This window comes from Armigeres subalbatus, chromosome 1, assembly GCF_024139115.2.
Source record: "Armigeres subalbatus isolate Guangzhou_Male chromosome 1, GZ_Asu_2, whole genome shotgun sequence".
Lineage (NCBI taxonomy): Eukaryota > Metazoa > Arthropoda > Insecta > Diptera > Culicidae > Armigeres > Armigeres subalbatus.
In genome coordinates this window covers 95858090-95882138 of record NC_085139.1, presented here as the reverse complement: position 1 = coordinate 95882138, position 24049 = coordinate 95858090, and the positions used below count along the sequence as shown (strand labels likewise).

Below are 24049 nucleotides of genomic sequence, written 5' to 3'. Positions count from 1 at the left end.
TTCTGAATTAATATTATTTTCCGTGTACTATCAAAATGCAATTTTTACTAGACCGGCCCCAACGTCACATTTCCGTCCCTTTTTGTGTACAGCGCTGTCCCGCTCTGGCTGCCGTCATTTCGACGTTTCGCCATCATCGCCACAACGAAGCAGAGCACGAAAGGAAAGGAAAATTCTCGCGACGTCTGCCATTCAGAAAAGAACTCGGAAAAAGGTAAATTTTTTCACGCGTAAAATTCACTTTGTTACACGTTCGGAAAGTTGTCTCAAAGTGGTGCAAAGTGTGCCCGAAATCCGGTACCACCGGTGGCAAACGGATTTGGACGGCGGAACTGGATTACTGTGCCTCGGTTCGCGAATTTCGTTTCGTCGTCGAGGAAAAGTGGCCGCCTGTGCACGAGAAAAATGTGTAAGTTTTCTTCCCACTCTTCCAGTCTTTCTGTGCGAGTAGTGTTCTTCTTCGAGTCGGGTTGCCAGCCGCACCGCAGCAGATTGCGAAATACCTTTGAAGGTTTTGTTTACATGATTGGGTGCTGACGATGGCACAATATAAAAATGGTCCGATGATTCGAGCGTAGTTAAAATGTGTTCAGCATTTCTAACAGTTATGAAATTTTTATACACACAGTCAGCTCGAAAACGGTTACTAGTATGACATGAAAAAATCCTTTGCTCCTTAGATTAGATTTGAGACTGGAGAAACGATTAAAAGTCCGTTCCGCAGTGACGAATCTCAATTTACTTTAACCAGGCAGTCAACCATCAAATGTTGCCCACGGAATTTGGCTCTTCATGTATTTTGAAATTAAGAACAAATATGCACAATTTATCAACAGAGACAGATAGTTGTGCCTAACAAAATGATGTTAGAAAAATCATATTCAATTCTTAATCATCGTTCCTTCATGTTGTTTGTAACACATAAAAGAATTGTGCTTGAATTTTAAATACACAATCGCGACTCTTGACGCATCACTAATTTTTGCCTTTCACCCAAAACAAGGTTTTTTTCATTCTTTATTTTCGTTTAATCCCTTCTCAAGTGTCACGCCAACGTCTCGATGAGTGCAAAATCATTTTTTGACGTTAGCCATCAGGAGCAGGTTTCTTTATTTTTCCAAGCCGTAGTTTTTTTCTTCGTGGAAAACCCGAATGGCGGATGTCGAAAGCATCTGTTTTTCCGCGATAATTCGACATCCGACTGCACGGTTTTCAGTTCTTTCCAACCAACCAGCATCCACACATATCGAATCCACTAATGTGAACCTCTCTACCCTTCTGATCTTTTCATGTTACGAAAACATCACGACGCTGCACTACGCAACACCACCACCCCCCACATCAGGAAGAGGATACGGAGTTAGTGCAAATTTTCTATTTCACAAACAGGAAGTGACTACCTATTTCTAGCTTTAGTGACACATAGTGCGTAGAGCAGCGAGTGTAGTGCCAGCGAAAGAAAAAGAGGGCGTTTTTCTCACCTCGTAGTCGACGCTACGAAGGGAAAGGAAGGTTGGCGATGGCCAACGGTGCCGATGACCAGTGGCTGAAAGAGGATGGCTACCTGAATGTGGACACCGAATCGGTACGGATTGTGTACCATCCGTTTCTGAATGTGATTTTAGTGTTTACCCGGGACGGGGAAGTTAAAGTGCTGGACGTGAATTCCGGGGTGATTCTGCAAAGTTATCGAGTTTCCGGTGAGTATTATCAGAGCTTCAAAATTCAATAACCAGCGAAAATGCGAACAAATTAACGTCGATAAAGAATGTAGAAAAGTTGCATTAGTTATGTGTCTAGTATTATGTGCTCAATATTCATTCGATTTAGTGAGCAACAGAAAGTATTTCAATGATTTCGGCAGGATGCTTATGCACTAATGTTCCATAGGCAAAAAAGCTTTCGCTAATTGTGACTGTTTTTGTTAGTACAATGGCTCTTATCTGTAGGAGTTGTCAACGCTGTACAGGACAGGTTGGATTAATTCACGTAATATCATTATGTATTCGTTTTTTAAAGATCGTAGCTAAGTTTTTCACTGAAGGCGGAAGCATATGGATTTGTACTTATGCCAGAATGCAATGCTACACTTCTCGGGTATTTATTCAAAAGGACGTATGTGATTTTGTAAACAAAGATTCAAACGTTGATTTGTCCGATCTGATGGCACTCCCACGCAAACCAACACCACCACCAGGTAGCCGAAGCCTCCCCCTATCTGTCTATGGTAATGGTTTGCGTGGGAGTGCCATCAGATCGGACAAATCGACGTTTGAATCTTTGTTTACAAAATCACATACGTCCTTTTGAATAAGTACCCGAGACTTGTTTATGATGTTTATATGTTCCAACTAAGACGACGCTCTCGTATTACTATTCGGTAATTGCTAGACCGATGGATATATTGATGTCAACAATATTTTGGAAATAAAGGAATCCCATCTTTCCATGCTAGAAGTAGACAATTTTTCAGGCAGTGAAGACTTTGTTGCGTTATTTTTTATCTTGATTCGTTTTTACAGTCACCAAAGCAAACTCGTGGTGGGTGGCTGACATTGTCCAAAAAGCTTAGCTTTTCTTTCCCGTCTGATGTAGGCTTTTTTCTTCCCATTAGAGTAACGTTCCATATTAATATGAATTTCAGAGGCGAAGTAGCCAAACGGATTTTGTAAAACTATGTTGAAAACGATACTGAATACCGAAAACATGTTCTTTATTTTTTGTTTAGATCAGAGAAAAGTGTATGAATACAGGCCGGACTCTATTATCCGGAGTGTTGAAAAAAAAATTCACTCCGGATAATCGAACCCTCCGGGATAATCGAGCCATTTTTTGTTGTCGCTGAAAATTTAGTTTTTGCTCAAATATTCTTTATTCTAGTTATATAAAATCTAATAAAATATCCCGTTGGTCCGTTCATAGGTTCTGCCTACCGTTAGAGGTCAGCGCCGATCCGAAAATCTTCGGCGGCACCGTTTGTCGTAATTCCTGTCGGCGAAGGCTTGACGATTTATTTATTACGTTCGCTACGTAAATTTTTTTGTCAGGATATTTTTAAGACATTAACGGGAGAATCTTTTTATTTCGCAGGGAAAATCTAATGAACTGTCTCAGGAGTTTTTCGAATTTTCAACAGAGTTTTCACCGGTATTTCGTTGACATTTTCGCGGGAAATTGTTTAGAAGTTTGCCTATGCCACCGGGCATGCATGCTTCGAATTTTTTTCTCGTCGATAATTTTCCGGAGTTTCCACTAAAAAGAATTTCCTTGTGATTTTTTTAAAAACTGTTTCCAACGGAATTTTTTCGAAATTTCTTTGGATTTCTACGTGAAATTTTTTATGTTGTCCTTACTAATGGACAAAATTCTACGAGAAAATTTTCAAATGACGAAGGGTCGTTTGGTTTAAAATCAAAATCATTCGAGCGTCGTCAATATAGAAACATTTTTCGATTGCCGCCGCTGCCAAAGGATACTCTTCAGCATGCAGCCATTGTGGCCAGAAAAGGAGACGACGCAAGCCCATAAGTCACAGTTTGTAAGTCGAGTCAAGTACGAGACACTGAAGACGGCCTTACTGTTAAGGTCGAAATACGTCCCGGAATTAGTGCGTCGTGGAGATTCCACTGGAAGATTTAGCTGATGCGTCGAACACAACTCCTAGTTTTGTCGTTATACTCGACGGCTTGATGACGCAGTGGTGTGGAAGATAGAACACCCCATCCACATCATCCGATGAATCGACTTCCAGCATATGACCCAATCGCTGATATTCATTAATGAAATTCACGTACTGATGTTTCAATGAAGGATCTTTATCCAACTTTCGCTCCAAGTTCAAGAACCGTCTGATTGCAGTCCCCTTAGTGGAACGTGGCATCGGCCCTCATCGTCACCTTGATAGGTGATCCGAAAATGCTCCAGACATTCTTCATCTGTCATCGTGATGCTCCGTTGATCTTCAAGTCCTTCGATTTCCCAAAACTTGTTCAGCAAGTAGTCGAGATTATAATTTCGATTACTGTGCAGAAAGTTCGATGATGCTGTTTCTTGGATGTCGGAAAAGATCCGCCAACAATCCAACCAAGTTCAGTTTTCGTTATAGTTGGAAGATCTGGATCCAATTTAAATCGGTTTGGTTTCATCAGGTCCCAGAAGACGTCAGCGCCAATCAAAATGTCGATCCGTTGCTTCTTGAAAAACGATGGGTCTGCTAGTTGAACTCCGCTTGGGAGTGGCCATTCACGAATATCCGGACACTGCATCGGCAGGTCACCAATAATTTTGGGCGTAACGAGGCAGTCGAGTAGAATGCTGTAGTTGGTGATTCGAGACGTAATTCTTGAACCTTTTCCGTGTGTTTTTCCCATCAAAACCACTGACTAGGTAGTCAGCAGGTTCCTATTGCAAATCCAAAACGTTAGCAAACTGTTCAGTGACAAAATGTGTCTGTGAGGCAGAATCGAGAAGTGTTCTGCACGGGAACGGTAATCCAGTACTTCCGTAAGCGGTCAAAACGGCAGCTGAAAGCAAACACTGACCTTTCGTAGTTTCAGTATATAGCTTCGATGCTGATTCAATTCGTTCAGCCTCTGCTTTTTTTAACCAGTTCATTTATTTGGTAGGCTCAGTCGTGTGTGACACTTTGCGGAGCCGCAATTCTCAAGTATGAGCCCCACGCTCGCCAAGTCGTTCTGCACCTGGTCTGCCCATCTCGCTAGCTGCGCTCCACGCCGTCTCGTACCTGCCGGATCGGAAGCGAACACCGTCTTTGCAGGGTTGCTGTCCGGCATTCTTGCAACATGTCCTGCCCATCGTACCCTTCCGGTTTTAGCTACCTTCTGGACCTTGTACCTTCTACCTACTAGGTTCGCCGTAGAGCTGGGCGAGCTCATGGTTCATTCTTCGCCGCCACACACCGTCTTCTTGCACACCACCAAAGATGGTCCTAAGCACCCGTCTCTCGAATACTCCGAGTGCTTGCAAGTCCTCCTCGAGCATTGTCCATGTTTCATGTCCGTAGAGGACAACCGGTCTTATTAACGTCTTGTACATGACACATTTGGTGCGGTGGCGAATCTTTTTTGACCACAGTTTCTTCTGGAGCCCGTAGTAGACCCGACTTCCACAGATGATGCGCCTTCGTATTTCACGACTAACAATGTTATCAGCCGTTAGCAAGGATCCGAGGTAGACGAATTCCTCGACCACCTCGAAGGTATCCCCGTCTATCGTAACACTGCTTCCCAGGCGGGCCCTGTCACGCTCGGCTCCGCCCACAAGCATGTACTTTGTCTTTGACGCATTCACCACCAGTCCAACTTTTATTGCTTCACGTTTCACGGGTGTACAGTTCTGCCACCTTTGCAAATGTTCGGCCGACAATGTCCATGTCATCCGCAAAACAAATAAATTGACTGGATCTGTTGAAAACCGTACCCCGGCTGTTACACCCGGCTCTCCGCATGACACCTTCTAGCGCAATGTTGAACAACAGGCACGAAAGTCCATCACCTTGTCTTAGTCCCCGGCGCGATTCGAACGAACTGGAGTGTTCGCCCGAAATCTTCACACAGTTTTGCACACCATCCACCGTTGCTTTGATCAGTCTGGTAAGCTTCCCAGGGAAGCTGTTCTCGTCCATGATTTTTCATAGCTCTACGCGGTATGCCGCCTTGAAATCAACGAACAGATGATGCGTTCGGACCTGGTATTCACGGCATTTTTGAAGGATTTGCCGTACAGTAAAGATCTGGTCCGTTGTCGAGCGACCGTCAACGAAGCCGGCTTGATAACTTCCCACAAACTCATTCACTAATGGTGACAGCCAACGGAAGATGATCTGGGAAATCACTTTGTATGCAGCATTAAGGATGGTGATCGCTCGAAAGTTCTCACACTCCAGCTTGTCGCCTTTCTTGTAAATGGGGCAAATAACCCCTTCCTTCCACTCCTCCGGTAGCTGTTCAGTTTCCCAGATTCTAACTATCAATTTGTGCAGGGAAGTGGCTTGCTTTTCCGGACCCATCTTGATGAGCTCAGCTCCGATACCATCCTTGCCAGCTGCTTTATTGGTCTTCAGCTGTTGGATGACCTCCTTAACTTCCCTCAAGGTGGGGGCTGGTTGGCTTCCATCGTCCGCTGAACTGACGTACACTCTAAAAAATCATCACGTCATATTCACGTGAAAAATCACGTAACTGATCTGTTTTGAACAAACGACGGTTGTTACGTGACGTTAGTAATGCTCACCAGAAATTCACGTAACTTTTACTAAAAATCTTGGTGAATATGACTGTATATCCACGTAATTAATTTAAGTGAGATTGTGTTAGTGTGATTGCAGCTTCGGCATTTGCGGAAGACCCGGAAGACCTGCATTGTAAACAAGAATGAATGATACATAACCTAAACATAATGAGACTTCGCGGGCCGAGGTAAGTGTTATTTCAGATGCATCTAGGCGGATATTTTCCGTGCCTGCATTTCTCCTCTTTGGGAAAAAGCAACGGAGGTTGCATGGAAGGAGCTACAGTTTTCCAGTCGCGTTAGTATAACATTCATAATCTAGGTTCCACTATTTTTTGCTTAATTAACAGCGGCAATATTAGCAGTTTTCGAGCAACAAATCTGATAAATTTCATTCAACATCCGCCGCGGCATTCCCTGTATCAATGCATCAACAACGCGAAAAAGATTCTCATTTATGGCCAGTCCCTGTTCATTTTTGCATTCATTCCAAAATCATTATATTGCAATACATTTCAAAACATGTAGTGGTTACCTGCTGTCTTGTAGCTTTCACTAAAATTTCACGTAACCAGTACGTACAAATCACGTCAGGTTCACCTGGTCAAACACGTAACTACTTTCAAGCTTCACGTCATTAGTACTGGAAGATCCAGTCAAAGTCACCGGAAAAATCACGTAACTCAAGGAAACTAAATTTTGTTTAGGTTACTTGTCATTCAGGTCACTCTTACGTGAAAAGTAGGGTGGATGAGAACCACATTTGTTTTCAGGTAAATATGACGTGAAGATTTTTCAGAGTGATAGTCATCTCCTCCGCTGCACAATGGGGAAATCTGATTTCAAAGGTGGAAAAAAATAATAACTTTCTTCACGAACAACTTACAGAAGAGATCAAGAGCTTATTCGAAAGGGAATTTTGCAAAGAATTCAGTGAGTGCTGCTTCATGGACGTACAACGCTTCTGTATGTAGTTATTGAGCTCGTTTTGCCCTAATGCTTCATATATCGCGAGTTTCCAAACTATTTATCATTTTATCTTTAAGACATTGTTCTAAAATTGTGTTTATCTCTTCAATGTGTATCCACAGAAGGGCACTAAATATATTTTGTTGGTAAAAGTTGAAAATTTAAGCGATTTTGGGGTCAAATAAGCATCAAAGTGCCTTTTATGTGCAATTTTCATGTATTCTGTAAAAATATGAATATTCACAGATAAGTGTTGATATTATTGTCTCAAAGTGTTGAACAGATATTGACAAATGTTTGCCGAACAAAAATTAATGAAATAAATTGTTTCACAAATGTTTTATTTGGTTATTTATTGAGTAAAAAACGATTTAAAAAAAAAATAATTGCACCGATGTCAAACATTTCCAAACCATACCCGATAGCACAACTAGACAAGAATAGTCATATGGTCTGGGTCTTGATGTGATCAAAGATAGGAGGTGATGGGAGACACTCTTTTTTCCTATCTTTTTACCCAAATTCCCCTATGAAATAATATAGCTCAATGATTTTGAGCAAGGAAATGATGTAGTAATGTTAATTTGATTGATATTTTCCAATGATATAATGAAAATAACAAATAATCATATAATTCATTAAAAATATTGAATTATAGGGGATTTAGGGGTCATACAGCTTATTTAATGTAATTTTTCATTCAAAATAGGATAACATTTTTCACGGACGACACACATAGAAGATTAAGGGCTTATTCGAAAGGAAGATTTTCAAGAAATTCAGTGAGAGATGTTTTACAGACGTGAGACACTTCTGTATGTAGTTATTAAGCTCGTTTTGCCTCAATGTCCCATACATCTTCTTCTTCTTCTTCTTCTTGGCATTACATCCCCACACTGGGACAGAGCCGCCTCGCAGCTTAGTGTTCATTAAGAACTTCCACAGTTATTAACTGCGAGGTTTCTAAGCCAGGTTACCATTTTTGCATTCGTATACCATGAGGCTAGCACGATGATACTTTTATGCCCAGGGAAGTCGAGACAATTTCCAATCCGAAAATTGCCTAGACCGACACCGGGAATCGAACCCAGCCACCCTCAGCATGGTCTTGCTTTGTAGCCGCGCGTCTTACCGCACGGCTAAGGAGGGCCCCGCCATACATCACAGTTTACCATATTTTTCGTGCTTTTATCTTCCAAGTATTGTACTAAAGATGTGTTCTCCTCTTCATTATAGATCCATAGAAAAGCACTATACATGCTTTGTTGGTAAAAGTTGGAAATTTAGGGGTTTTGGGGTAACCTAAGTATTAAATTGCACTTTACGTGAATCATGAATTCTGTAAAAATTTATAAAAATATTATAATATTATTATTACTCCCAAAATGTTTTACAGACATTGATAAATGTATGCGAAACAATAACTAATGAAGTAAATCATTTCGCAAGTGTTTTGTGATTTATTGGGTACAACCCGATTTTTAAATGCTTCTGAAAAGTGCCGATGCCAAACATGCCCAAACCATACCCGTTTGCACAACTACATGAGAGTAAATATATAAATTGATGTAATAATAGATAGGAGTAGATAGGAAATATTCTTTTCTCATGACGTTTCACCCAAATTCCTCTTATGAAATAATATAGCTCAATGATTTTGTGTTAAGAATTGATAGAGTAACATTGATTCAATTATAATGTGTGAATGATACTATAAAAATAACAAATATTCGTAGATTGTATTGAAAAAGGTTTCAGGGGTCAGATCTTTTTTTTTAGATACATGATTAAAGGTTTTTTTTCCACTTATTTGTCCCCAAATGCCTTAAAAATCCATTTTTAATGTAATATATAGATATTTGTTTTTTTTTTATGGTATCAATTTCTGTTAAAACAATTTATGACAATAATATCAACTATTATCTGTAAATATCTGAATAATCAACAGGCTGTAGATTGTCAATTGCCTAAATGCCAAAATTGACCATATGTAGAGCTACATCAATGCTTACAAGTTTTTAAATCACCGTATATTAACCCTAAATGGTCATTCGACATAATATAGTGCAAATGATTTCTTGGGTATTATTATTTTTTACAGAATACATGAAAAATTCACATAGATGCAGTTTGATGATTATTTGACCTCAGAATCCCGCGGTGTTGAACTTAATCTGTAATTAAAAAAACACCTTAATAAAGATTAAAAAAAAAACCTCAGAATCCCTTAAATTTCCAACTTTGTCCAACAAAATATGTAAAGTGCTATATATGGGTCTACAATGAAGAGGAAAACAGAATTTCAGTGTAATTTTTGAAAGATAAGTACCAAAATATGACAAATTTTGATGTATGGGACATTGGGGCAAACCAGCTCAATAACTACATACAAAAGTGTCTCATGTCTATAAAACATCACTCACTAAATTTCTTGGAAAATTCGCTTTCGAATAAGCCCTTAACCTTATCTGTGAGTCGCTCGTGAGAAAAGTTATCCTATTATATATAAAAAGTTACATTAAATGAGCTGTACGACCCCTAAATCCCCTATAATTTAATATGTTTAATGAATTATATGATTATTTGTTATTTTCATTATATCATTGGAAAATATCAATTAAATTAGCATTACTACATCATTTCCTTGCTCAGAATCATTGAGCTATGTTATTTCATAGGGGAATTTGGGCAAAAAGGTAAGAAAAAAGAGTATCTCCCATCACCTCCTATCTATGATCACATCAAGACTCATAACATATGACTATTCTTGTCTAGTTCTGCTATCGGGTATAATTTGGAAATGTTTGGCATCGGTGCTATTCAAAACTACTAGCTCAATAACTACATACAGAAGCGTTCCACGTCCATGAAACAGCACTCACTGAATTCTTTGCAAAATTCCCTTTCGAATAAGCTGAATAAGCTGACGGAGTGACTGATTTCAAAAAGTGATATTTAATTTGCATTCTATCAACATTTCTGGCTGCTCATGTGCGGAGAAGTGAGTTAAAACTTGATTTTTCTATGCCCTTTGAGAAGAAGTGAAGTGCAATGATAAGCCCACCGAATCGCGAACGGCTACTAAATTGGCACGAAACTGCTGAAACTGATTTAGGATGAAATTCGAGCCGAAATTCATAGGACTCTTTGAAGAAACATGTTCATTATCACGGGAAGTGAATAAATATGCTGTGAACAGGTTAGTAATTTGAATATTATACTTTTGTTCGATGCATTCGAATGTTGATGGGAGAGGAGTGCGGGAGGTGTGGGGTTGACCCGTGGAAGGTCGGTGCCATATTGTCTGCCATCGTGGTACTCTTCCAACTATGTCCTTAACAGGTTTCATCGACCGGAGTGCCTCGATAGAACTAAGACTATCCGAGAAGATGAAATAATGGTCTACGGGCTGATCGGAATTTATCCCCAAAGAGAAATTAGAGTAGAGTGGGGCAAGAGTGCGCGTGGGGTAGGAGTACGTTTTCGATTTTTTGAAGTAATAAAAAAAGATAAACTAGCAGCACTGCATCAGTTTGACAGGTATTCTGGCCAACTATTATTGTACGTGGATTTCCCTATTGGACCCGACCGTTCGAAATAGTCGCTCCTTGAACGGTCGTTGAAATCGCCGTTTTCACCTTCACACCCATCTTCATAGTAAAATCTGTCAAAAATAACAAGTCTGCCACGTGCTTTTTGCTGTTTCCCTCGGACTTCTCTTTCTTTTTCCGATGTTTTGACATCTGTTTTGATAGACAAGGAGCAAAAAACAAGGTAATCTACCAAACATTTATTGTGTTTGGCAAACCTTGCTGGAAAAACGAACGTTTGAAATCGAGTTTGAAATAGGCAAGTGAACCGACCTTCGAATCCATTGGTCAAGTAAATCCACAATATCATGCGTAATTGTAAACGATTTGAATAAACAACAAGGAAGATATGGAGTTAGATAACTTTTTGATCATTTTGCTAAAAATAATTGGATTTCCGCAACTAGTATTTCATTACCATATACACGTTCAATCAGGTGAACATTATACCATTTCGATAACCTAATGTATAGAGTACTTTATGGTACAGAACACCAATGCGGTTGGTTTTCCAAGGAAGTCAAAACCATTACTTGAATAATTTTTGGGACTGTGTGGGGTAAAAGTACGCAGGAACCGGTGGGGCAAGAGTACGCATATGAATCTTCAAGTTATGATGTCAAACCCGTATATCTGGCGAAATAAGACTTCTTCCAAAGCGTAAAGATTCACAACTAAGAAAAAAGGGACAGAATTTGAAATTATCACAAGTTTTTAGGATAAGTTGAAGTAATTCGGTGTTAGAAAGGACTTAGCGAACAAAGCACTGAAGCGAAATAATGAAATTGTATTAGGACTTGTTGTACAACAAAGCATAGTACGAAAACACAATTTCATCTAAATGATAATTTCATTTGATCAAAAGAATCATTCATAAATTACGCAACGTTTAGCTGGGAGGGGTTGCGAGATGTGTGTGGATCCATATAATTTTTAGAGGATTCATACAAATAGTGTAAGATAGGGGGGGGGAGGGGTGATGAAATATCCAAATTTTACGTTACGTGATTGGTGGACTTTCTTTAAGGAAAATGCGTTTGTATATGCCTCGCGAAACATGATATATATTTTTACCTCTGTAGTTTTTTGTATAAATAAAAAAACAATGGTTTTTCGTATGAAAGTGCACATTTTTAGGACCCCCTCCCCCTTTAAGAGTTACGTAATCTTCAAACATTCCCTAATATATGCTCATTAAACATCAATTAAATGTTATTAACTCTTATTTGTGTCAATGTATACTTAAAGCACATGATTGGATAAATGCGTACTCTTACCCCACTCGATGCGCACTTTTACCCACCGGTGGGGTATAAGAGTGAGTTTTTCACTTGTCTTGTAATAAGGGTTCTACTAAAACGAATCTCAATAATTTCAATATTTATTCCACTGGGTAACATGAAGGAAGAGTATATGAATCATCGACACTGATTTGATATGCAGAAGCTTGCTTCATAAGGGCCACATGATCGATTGAAAACTAAGTGCGTACTCTTGCCCACTCTACTCTAATTGCTGCCAGCTCAGCAACATAAACCGAACACGGTTCTTGAAGTTTTCGGAAGGTGGTTGAACTTACGTTGAAAACACCGAAGCCAGTGGATCCGTTAATGGGGGAACCATCAGTGAAATATCTATTGACATGTTCATATTTTCCAGAAAAAAATGGAAGGGATAGATATTTGTCGAAGATGATCTGGTATTTCTTGAATAACGTGTTTCATGGACAGATCGTATTCAATTGAGGAACTGTCGTTGACGAAGTGAACTCGAGGTGTATTATAACATGGAAGACAGAGATCTGACGATATGTGGTTGAGATAGACTCGCAGGTATCTTGAACGAGCCAGTTCAAGCATATTATCGAAGTTTTTTAATACAAGTGTGTAACTTGTTTCACATTTGATCAGTATTCTAAGTGAGAGCTCCCAGTAACGGTACTTTGAAGAAGTGACTCCAGCAAGCACCTCCAGGCTTATGTTATGCGTTGAATGCATACAGCCAAGTGCAATACGCAAACAACGATATTGAATTCGTTCCAGTTTAATTAGGTGGCACTCAGCTGCTGAGAGGAAGCAGAAAGAGCCATACTCTAAAACAGAGAAAATAGTCGTTTTATATAGTTTGATGAGGTCTTCCGGGTGATTGCCCCACCAAGTTCCGGAGATAGAACGGAGAAAGTGGATCCTTTTTCGGCATTTCTCTAACAAATAATCAATATGGGTTTTCCAGGTACACTTGGAATCAATCAGACCCCAAGGTATTTAGAAGATAAAGATTTGTTTATGTCATCTTTCAACAGCTTTAGTTTCAGTTGAGCTGGGTATCGCTTCTTAGTAAACACTACCAATTGAGTTGCGGAGAGAACTCGATCCCTAAATGTCTGGTTATTTAGGGAATTTTGCAATAGTTTTTTCACGGCATCATCTGCGAGTTGTCTAAGCGTGCATTGTCCTTCCAAACAATTGACAATATCTTTAACATAGAAATTGTAAAGCAAGAGACTTAAACATGAACCTTGGGGAAGGCCCATGTAGCTATTTCTGGAAGTTGTCAGAGTGCAGAGTTCATATGTTTTACTGATAACAAATTGTACAAGAAATTATATCAAATAACGGTTAATCCACTACTGTGCAGATATTCCGACAGTACTTCTATGGAAACTGAATCAAAGGCGCCCTTAATATCCAAGAAAACTGAAGCCAGTTGCTCCTTGTGCGCATAGGCCAGCTGTATATCTGAAGAGAGCAACGCTAGACAATCATTTGTTCCTTTACCTTTTCGAAAACCGAATTGAGTATTTGACAGTAATGCATTTTGCTCGACCCAATGGTCAATTCTTGAAAGGATCATTTTCTCCAATAATTTCCTCATGCACAATAGCATGGCAATCGGTCGGTATGAATTGTGATCAGACACTGGTTTCCCAGGCTTTTGAATAGCTATTACTTTGACCTGTCGCCATTCTGGTGGTACGATGTTGTACTCCATGAAACAGTTGTACAGGTCAAGTAATCGTCTTTAAGCGATATCTGGGAGGTTTTTGAGAAGTGAAAGAAGAGGCATAGATAGTTCCAGCATTGAGAATGGTCCACCCAAAGAACCGGGATCAAGCGTTGATTCTCGAAATAGCGGTTCAGCTGGTACGGAATAGGGACAGACCTTTTTTGAGAAGTTGAATATCCATCGATTGGAGTATTCTTCACTCTCGTTGGTGGAAATGCGGTTCCGCATGTTGCGGGGTGTTTTGCAGTGTTGTCACTGAGGTTTCTCGTGATAGTCCCTCGACAAAACGTCGCCAGTAGCTACGTTTTTTAGCCTTGGGGAGATTTTTGAGCATTCTTTCACTCTTCGAAAAGCTCAGACCTTCCGTATTTACGGAAAGCCTTGAAGGCATCAGATTTCTCGGAATACAACTTAGTACATTCATCATCCCATCCAGGAGTGGCTGGTCTTCTTATGACAGATGTACTTGGAACGCGTCGTTTCTGAGCTTCTTGTGCGCTTTTATGAATCAATTCGGTAAGGAATCGATACTCATCCAGTGGAGGAAGAATATCTGTTGATTCAATACCAATTTTTACCGCCGATGCAAATTTTTGCCAGTCCATGTTTTTCGTGAGGTCGAAAGGGACATTAACTGACACTGATCGTTGATAGCCGCTTTTGATTGTGGCGACTATTGGCATGTGGTCACTACCATGGAGATCTTGGATTACCTTCCACGTGCAATCTAATGATAGTGAATTAGAGCATAAAGACAGATCTATTCGACTTTCCTGACCTTGAGGTCCTATTCGAGTTCCTTCGCCTGTGTTCAAAATATTCAAGTTGAAATCGTCGCACAAATCATAGAAAATAGGCGCTCTGTTATCAACTCTAGTTTCGCCCCATGCAATACCATGTGCATTCATATCACCCAGTATTAAAACTGGGGATGATAAAAGAGAGACTGCGCTCCAAAGATGCCGACGATTAAGTGAGGCATTTGGGGGAATATACACTGAAGCTATGCAAAGGTCTTTATTCTTTACATTTACTTGGCAAGCGACGATTTCTAAACCATTAACAGTCGGAATGGGAATTCTGTAGAAAGTGTGACATTTTTTGATTCCCAAAAGAACGTCACCATAATGATCATTCCGATCTTGGCGAATAATGTTAAAATCGTGGAAGTTGATTTCATCTTCAGAAGAAAGCCATGTTTCACAGAGTGCAAATATATCGCAATCGGAGTTGCGAATCAAAAACTTACACGTCCAATTTATGTTTCAGACTATGACAGTTCCACTGCAGCACCGTGATTGTATCTTGTATGGCTGTATTATCCATCGAAAGATATACAATTCCTGCAAGAAGGAATGAAACAGTCGATTGCTTCAGATAACTTTCAACTGTTGGAATAAAGAGGTCAATGATTGGCCTCAATGAATTCGGAATATTGAATAAGTTCAAAATATGATCCACAAGGTCCTTAAAGAATATCAATCCTCGCTTGGACGAGATTCTATTCTTGGAATTGCGAGTAGCAGTTTTCTGCTCAGAGATATTCCTTGACTGATGTTTCTTTGTAACATCAGTTTTAGGCAATGGCGGGAATGTCTTACTGCAACATGGGTCAAAAGGAGCAGTATAGACAGGCTGCTTCGGAACTTTAAATCCCCCATTACCATCAGATTTCGGCAAGCTTCTAGGGATGATTTTTGTTTTCTTACGGCGCAATCCCGGGGAAGACAGTTTCTTCCTCTTTTTGGGTACGTGTACCTCTGCAGAATCATCCATATCGGCTACGTCAGAGTCCGATTCGTCTATGGAAGTGACATCATAAAAATCACTTACTTGAACGGCAGCTGAAATAGTAGCCGTTGCGTTGGCAGTTGCAGATGTGTCTTGCGACTTCACCATTTCTCCATACAACTGCTTAGAGCGCTGTACTAACGGAACGCCTAACTTTTTGGGTGCGCTTCTTGTACACCGGACATTCTTGCAAACCATGGGGAGGGTCCATGTCACAATAAGCGCACTTTGTAACTTGTTGTTGGCAGGACTCCTCTCTATGCTTTTCAAAACATTTGCCACAACGAGGCTTATTGTCGCAAAACTCGGCAGTGTGCCCCAACTGTTTGCAGTTGGTACAATGAATTATTGGCAGTGGCTGATTTTCTACCCGCCGCTTTCACATCCAGGCGCTATGGTATATGCCCAAATAGCCAGCAAGAGTTAACCGCCAGAAATTTGTATGGCGAAAGACATCTAACTCGGCTTATCTCAAAATTAGGACCTTTTCATGAAAAACTATTTGGTACCGGTTATGAAGGATGGTGTCCTTACCAAATAGTTTTTTCGATGAAGGTGCTTAATTTTGAGAAATCGAACCTTAGATGTCTTTCGCCAAACTGATTTCAGAAAGTTAACTCCTCGTGTGCCGCTGTAAGCACGCTCAAAGCAGGCGATTCATTGAAAACTCTGGGTACAAAAAGACGCACGCAGATTCTTTCTGTCGAGAAAAAAGTGTACCCAACTCCACCGCATGCAAACAATACAAAGCGAATAGGTACTTAGCCGTTTTGTTGCTGCCTTTGTAGGTGCCTACACTCTAAATAATCATCACGTCATATTCACGTGAAAAATCACGTAACTGAACTGTCTTGAACAAACGACGATTGTTACGTGACGTTGGTAATGTTCACCTGAAATTCACGTAACTTTTACTAAAAATCTTGGTGAATATGTTTGTATGTACTCGTAAACAACTTAAGTGAGATTGTGTTAGTGTGATTGCAGCTTCGGCATTTACGGATAACCAGCATTGTAAACAATCTTCACGTCAAATTTACCTGAAAACAAACGTGGTTATCATCCACCATACTTTTCACGTGGAAGTGACTTGACAATCACGTAAGAATGAATGATACATAACCTAAACATAGTTAGGCTTCGCAGAGGTAAAGGATATTTTAGGTGCAACTAGGCGAGAATTTTCCGAACCTTTAGTTCCCTCCTTGGAAAAAATATCAATGGAAGTCGCATGAAATTTAGAAGATTCGTAGAAAAGTGATTTGGAAGAAGTTTAAGCTACATGAAGTCTAGAACTAGCCGACGTTCTGATACATGAAGTCTAGAACTACAGTTTTTCGGTAGCGTTAGCATAAAAAATTTATTTCAGATTTCAACGTCCAAGGATGGACTACCTTTTGATTGGTTCAACATCGGAAATAGCAGCAATGTTTGTGAAAGAATCTAGTTTCAACATTGCTGTAAAAAAATGATAAATTTCATTCGACATTCGTTGATTTGTTCTCCAACAGTGTTTTAACGATAACTCCGAAGTGCAATTGCCGAATGACAGCATTCCTTGTTTAATATTAAAGACATCATTTTGCATCAAATGCATTTCAACGCATCAAGCGCATCAGCAACGCGAAGAGGTTTCCTATTTACGGAAGCTGGCAGTTACTAACTTATTTTGCATTCATCTAAAAAAAAAACAATGTTGTAATATATTTCAAAGCATACCTGATATCATGTAGCTTTCACTAAAAGTTCACGTAACCAGTACGTAGCAATCACGTAAGGTTCACTTGATCAAACACGTAACTACTTTCAAACTTCACGTCATTAGTACTGGAAAATCCAGTCAGATTCACCTGATAAATCACGTAACTCACCGAAGCTAAGTTTTGTTCAGGTTACATGCCATTCAGGTCACTCTTACGTGAAAAGTGTGGTGGATGAGAACCACATTTGTTTTCAGGTAAACATGACGTGAAGATTTTTCAGAGTGTACGAACGTCGTCGTACGGGGATGGATACCCGAGCAAGGCTTGAAAGCAAATGGATAACTTGTTTTGGTGTTGTGAAATCGCCGATTATGATTAGGGGTGATCGGGGAAATATAGGCCACCTAAGGAAATCGTTCCGAAAAGCGCCGAAAAACTCAAAAGAACATCGTTTAAATGTAGTTGACTTATACTAGAGAATGTTACCTTTCATATTACGTCGATGAATGACGGAAAATGCGTTTGGAAATTGTTGGAATGCACTTTTGAAAATGTATTAATTTCAATGTGTGTTCCCGACTATACGGGGCAATATGAGCCACCATTTGGGGCAGTATGGGCCACCCATCCGAAACCTTTATTTAGGCAAAAAAAGTATCGTAATATGGAAGAATATGATATTCCTACAACAGTTGTAAGTATTCCATACCAAATAAAATTAAAAAACCGCACAACAGCGGACTGCACCGATTTGTCACTCTTCACCGTTTGAACAGCCACATTTCATGTTTCAATCGCAGTAATGCGCTGTTGTAATTTTTCCGTAATGAATCTTACATTATGATAATATTCTTGTATTTGACTACTGAATTGAATTTTAATGCGGTTTTCACGTTGATGCATATGTGGAGCATCCTCTTAAAGATCATATAACTTTTACATGATAAAACTTGTCAATAAGCTCAAAATGAGGGTGGCTCATATTGCCCCTACTTAAATTGATATCTTTTTGGTCGTTTTAACGGATAAAATAACAAAACGTATAACACAAAATTCTTACTGTGACATCAAATAACAAACTATTCCTGCTATCGATGAGAGCAAATCGAAAACTAATTTTGATGTTGGTTCCGATAACAAAATAAGTACTAAGTTTGATGTTAGATCATACGATTTAGAAATCTACAGCAAAATGAGCCTATTTTGAAAATATTTAATTAATCATGCTGATTCATATTTGAAAACAAATTATGATTTGATTTCAATTTGATGTCAATATCAAAATATATTTTCTATATGCTCTCATTATATTTTCAGACTTTGCTCGGGTAGTCTATCGGTAGATTTTCTTCAGCTGTAATGGTGCTTATCAGAATCAGCAATATTACTGCTATTTTTCTTTTCGTTTTGATCGGGTACCGTCGAGGAAATTTCTTGAATTTCCGCAAATCTTGGCGCTGACTGAAGTATCGTGGTCGTTCCAAATTCTTCAATAAAGATCTTCCATGAGAACTGGGCATCAGGAAGTACTGACAGCGACTCAACTGTATCTTTACAAGGACGAATTAGATTATGTGGGCACGGATTGTTGCGTTCACCATGGTCCAAAAGCACGTTGTAGTTCACGGATTTTTTGCGTTCATTGATCGAACTCGGTTTCCACAACTTCTGGAAATTAAGACGAATTGCTTCATGTTGCAGATTGAACTTCTGATTTTGCTTCTCGTTCGAAATGGTTGAATCTGGTATTGTGTTCTCCAGTAGATCCAAAGTCATTCTCACTAGCCTACCAGGAAATGCTTCTGCTGGAGCCATCATGTGGTGTTAGTTCTTGTTTGGAGTCGAGGAATGTTTGGAGATTCAATGAGTGTAGATGATATGGAGCAATTCGAAACTGTTCATGGCTACAGCAGAACTGCTGGAACTTCTCGCTTATTAAATGTGTTAAGTTTTCCGACACTAGTGTTTCAAAATTCTGTAGCTGGTGAACGTCGCACGAAGTAATTAGATTTTGATGGTAACGGTAACGGCGATAGTGCATATCCGAAAAAAAAATCTGGCAATCAATGTAGATTACGTCGTCCACGTAATTTTGGGCAACGGAGCAACAACCCATACCAGGATGACCACGATGTCGCTATCGGAGCCGTTGGGAAGGAACCTAATCTTCTTAAGCGTGACATCCTTCTGTGTTTCAGTGACGTGCCATCCATGTTGCACGTTAGTGGTCCACTAGTACGGCTGCAACCACGTGGTCTTCATTTGGTCTGATTTGGCTTGCCATCGACAAAGATAGGACGATAGCGTAAACAAAATTTGCTGTTGAAACGTCAGGGATACCCATCTACGAATCGAACATCTTAAGGAGACGATGGCGATCAGTTTGCAGAACAAAGCGTCTTCCGTACAGCATTTCTTCTGAACCGTAAATGCATCCTGCGGCGTCAACGCGACCGCCTTGATCACTCTAGATAAAAAACGATACATTATCATGGCTCCCAGTTTGTACTGGAAACCTTCTTCGATCTCCAACGAACCAACCGATCTCCTTTGAAGGGTCAGCACCGCTTTCATCAACTTTCCCAGGCTTTCCATTTTCCGACGCATACTTAGAAAGGGTGTAGGCGCAGAAACCAGCATCCTTCCAAAGTGTCGTTAACCCTTAAATGCGCAATGTTGTTTTAAAACAACCAACCGGAAATACGTTCAATGTTTATAATTTCAATGGTTATTTACGTTAAAAATATTTCCGGCGATTTCTAAAAAAATCGCCTTGCGATTTTAAGGGTTAAAATAGTTTGGAATTGTTAGTATGAAAGGTTCAACGGTAGAAAACGTCTGGTAGAGAGCTTGCTCATAGATAGATAGGATGGATGTCAGTCCGACATATGCTTCTTCATTGTTATAACCTCCTCACCTCACAGCTTTGCGACCCGCCCACCCTTGGAATGAAATGTTAACACACAGAGCCGAAATTATAATAATAAAGGGAACCGCCATCGTGGGTGATAATGGGTCAGTGACATTCTCACCCCCATTGGACCTATTGCCACCCCCGACGACATAACCGACGATTTAGTAGACCAATACTTGTTTGATTTGCGTAGTAGATACATGAGAATACCATCAGGGGTTGTCCATATACCACGTGAACAGTTTTGGAGAAATAGGCGAATGTCCACGATTCATACATTTTTTTGAAAATTTATTTGAGCAATTGTCCACGCTGGGGGAGGTGGGTATCTGAAACTGATCAAAACCTGTACACGTGGTATATGGACAGTCCTTATATGATAACTTCTTGTACAGGTTCCATAGTATCAAATAAATCACATACCTTACAATTTCGTGCTAATAAATTTAATGATTTACTTTACAGATGATCTCCCAGCACAATGTCGCTATTTGCCGGATCAGGACAAAATCCTGTTTTGGAACGGCCGGAACGTATCGCTGCGAGGCGATTACAATGGCGTCCTGCTGCTCGACACCATCCTGCAAGCCCCCGTGTCGCAGGCCGACGATACCATCCGAATAGAGCTGCTTCTGTCGGAAGCGGTTCTTTTTCTACAGTGCTTGCAAAACCTCGAACAGCATGGATTGGAAAATACGGCCGACGTTACCAACGAGCTGACGTTGAAAATCGGCGAAGCACAGCAGCATGCCAAGCGGGGGATCAAGGCGCAGAAGGTACGTACATGTATTGAGTTTTCGTGTTACGAAATTCTACTTCCTGGAATGTTGTATTACCAATCAGGGTACTCTATAAAATCCCCTCGGTTCGGTTGATAAGAAAACGTTTCACCTGTTAGAGCCATCAATCACTATGTACAACAAAAAATCCAACCGTAACATGTTCCAGAAAGCAAGACTACGTGAGATTGCATTGCAGCCACACACCACTAATCCTTATTTATAATGCATCAAACGTTATATGAAATCACTGACTTCTATTTTCTTCTACAGTGGGAAACCATATGTTTGGAGCTGTCCCATTCGTCGCTCCGAATGGTGGCTGGCGAAATGGTGATGCAACTGAAACGACTCGATCGCCACATACCAGCGTTGGCCATAGCATCCGCCATCAATGAACGGTTGATTGATCTGTTGGAGGGTGCTCGTGTCACGGAACCGTCCGCCTTGAATCGGTTCTACATGTTCTCGGAGGCCACAAGGCGGCAAACGTTTGAAGGCTGGCCTCACATGGACTATAAATGGGTTCTGCCGGATCAGATGGCCCAGGCAGGCTTCTATCACTATCCGGGAGACAATGGAAATGACGACAGGGCGATGTGTTTTACGTGCAACGTGTGCTTGGTTTGCTGGGAGAAAACCGACGAACCGTGGAGTGAACACGAACGACATTCGCCGGAATGTCCATTTGTGAAAGGAGAATTTACCCAAAATGTTCCGCTCTCGGTTACCTACGCAACGAGTCCGGCGGTTTCCACAGCCGGGTTTTCTATTATATCGTCCGGTGATCGAGGAACTGTGCTTTGCACAGGAAATTCTTCAGCAGATGTGACCGTGTGGAACGTTGAACGCCAGCTGACCAAGGTTTATGATTTCAAAGTGAAACTACATCCGGATATCCTTACGACGACTACCATCAGTTGCAACGCCGTGGTGAACAGCATTGAACTGACTGCTCTTGCGACGTACTACACCAAACACTCAGGAATGAGCAATAAATCTAAACTAGCGTCCCTTTCACTAAAACCTAAAATGATCGGATCTAAAATTATTTGCGGTATTCGAGTAAACAGCACCGAACCGGAAGTTGAAAAGGAGCAGTCAGAAACCACCTTACTGCTTATCGTTTACAATATGGAAGAATCAACGTTAAGCGATGATAGTGAGAATAAACAGCTTAATCAAGTTGCCAATGCTCCCGTTGTTCCACAAGCGAAAAAATCCCCCCTCAGCACCATTGACGAAAAGTACGAAGATGACTTCATCAAATATCTCTCCGGTAACACCGAGTCCCAATTGCTGGAATCGATCGACAAGTTAATTCACTTGGGTGCAAAGAAAAGCGAATCTTCGCTTTGCCAGCAGATCAATGCAAAGCTAGATGACACGTTGCGAAAATTGATCGAAGCATCCGGTTCAGCGTCGGTCGATTCAGTGGAGAAACTATCATCGGATGAACTGCCACCTTCTTCAATGAATCTCGTCGAGGTTTTGAAGGCACCCAGCAGCATCGCGTTCACGCCATCATCTTCCGCTTCGGATTTCAGTAGTGGTAGCAATTCATCAACACAGCTTGTCGCTGTCAAGTCGTCACAGTCGGATAGTGCTCCTAACAGCACTACGAATACGAATGTGCCGTCCGCCCTGCTGTCGTCTACCATCATCGACATTAACTGCATTCCTCTGCAGTACATCGAGATTCCTCAGATGTACCCGGAGTCGCACGACAATTATCGCATCGCCGAAGTTATTCCGTCGAGCGACAACAAGTACCTGTTGGTGGTCTTGCGGTTGAAGCAAAAAGCGCTAGACGAAAAACTTTTGGAAAAGGAAGCGACCGAAAAATGTGACGATGAAGAAAAAGAAGAGCAAAAGGAAGATACGGCAGAAGATATTGAAGAAGACGATGAATGGAAAACTGTTTTGTATTTGTACTATCTTAACAAAGATGGACTGGTAAAAACCGATAGTCCTTTGGTGAAATGGTTGACGGATGACGAAACTCCAGTTGAGATTGTAATGTTGCCGAAATGCGATAGTAGTGGACGCAGCTTTGGTGGTTCAGACACCGAAAACGGTATATTCGTGATGACGTGTGAAGATGGAAAATTGAGGATAGTTTCGCTGAAAACGTTGGCTGTGGTATCGGAAGCTAGCGTGAAGGATGACCGCTTTGTATCGGCAACGTACTGCAAGAGTTTGGAACGCTTGTGCGGTTGCACAGTCAAAGGTTGTCTCCATTTCTATTCTTTCTACGATTTGGATGCAGATTCAAGTGACGAACGAGATGACGATGTGACGGTCGTTGTTAACAACGGCAATAAGGCAACATCGGGTACAGAACGTTTACAATATGTCGACGTAGATGGCGCTACTTCTAGTGCAGCTGTAAATCTACTGAAATATGATGCCACTCCCTCAACTTCATCGTCCCCTCCACAAATACCGACCTCGCTAGCAGCGGGCGGTGCCGTTGTAGGAGAAAATCAACCGGTGGATATTCTTTTGGCTTACAAGACGGAGCTATCGTTGCCAACACTGAAGGTGTTACACTCGCTGACACTGTTCAATGAAATGTTGACTCCGTACTCTGCCGAAGTGCCAGGCTGTTGGAGCGAGTTGGAGCAAGCGCAGAAGCAGCGCCGTCATCCACAACATCTACGGCCGGGTGACGATACCCATCTAACCAAGACATGGAGGTTGCACAACGATGCGTGAGTTTTGAACATAACAATCTGTCATTCATTTAGTATAGTGTTATTTACCTTCCACAGCACCACGTGGGATGAGCACTTAATCGAACTGAACCTACCAAAGTGTACTTCATTGGGTCACATAGATTTCAAATTTTCTCTTTATCAACCCTGTACCAACCCACCGGCCATTCAAGTCACGCTGCTGAAACAAAAGTCTATTGGACTTTGTTCGCGACGCAAAACGCAGTCCATCAATCGAGTTGATGAATCGATCAATTTCAATATCGGTTCCACTGATGGTAAAAGTAAGCTTGTTTTTTTTACTGGAACATGAATTATGTTGACTTCCGTA

At 40.8% G+C, this 24049-nt stretch overlaps 1 protein-coding gene across 3 annotated transcripts in view; it reads left to right on the top strand.

The window, feature by feature from the left end:
* Positions 1–140: 140 nt before the first annotated feature.
* LOC134203045 (baculoviral IAP repeat-containing protein 6) overlaps positions 141–24049 on the top strand; it is a 67698-nt gene continuing 43789 nt past the window's right edge. For 2 of the 3 annotated variants that reach the window (XM_062678038.1, XM_062678028.1), the window contains exons 1-5: positions 141–409; positions 1346–1700; positions 20688–20998; positions 21275–23715; positions 23776–24002. In XM_062678038.1, the coding sequence (XP_062534022.1) occupies positions 1520–1700; positions 20688–20998; positions 21275–23715; positions 23776–24002 (3160 nt within the window). In that variant the 5' untranslated portion in view covers positions 141–409; positions 1346–1519. The remainder of the gene's footprint in view (positions 410–1345; positions 1701–20687; positions 20999–21274; positions 23716–23775; positions 24003–24049) is intronic. The other variant, XM_062678032.1, reaches the window with a different exon arrangement.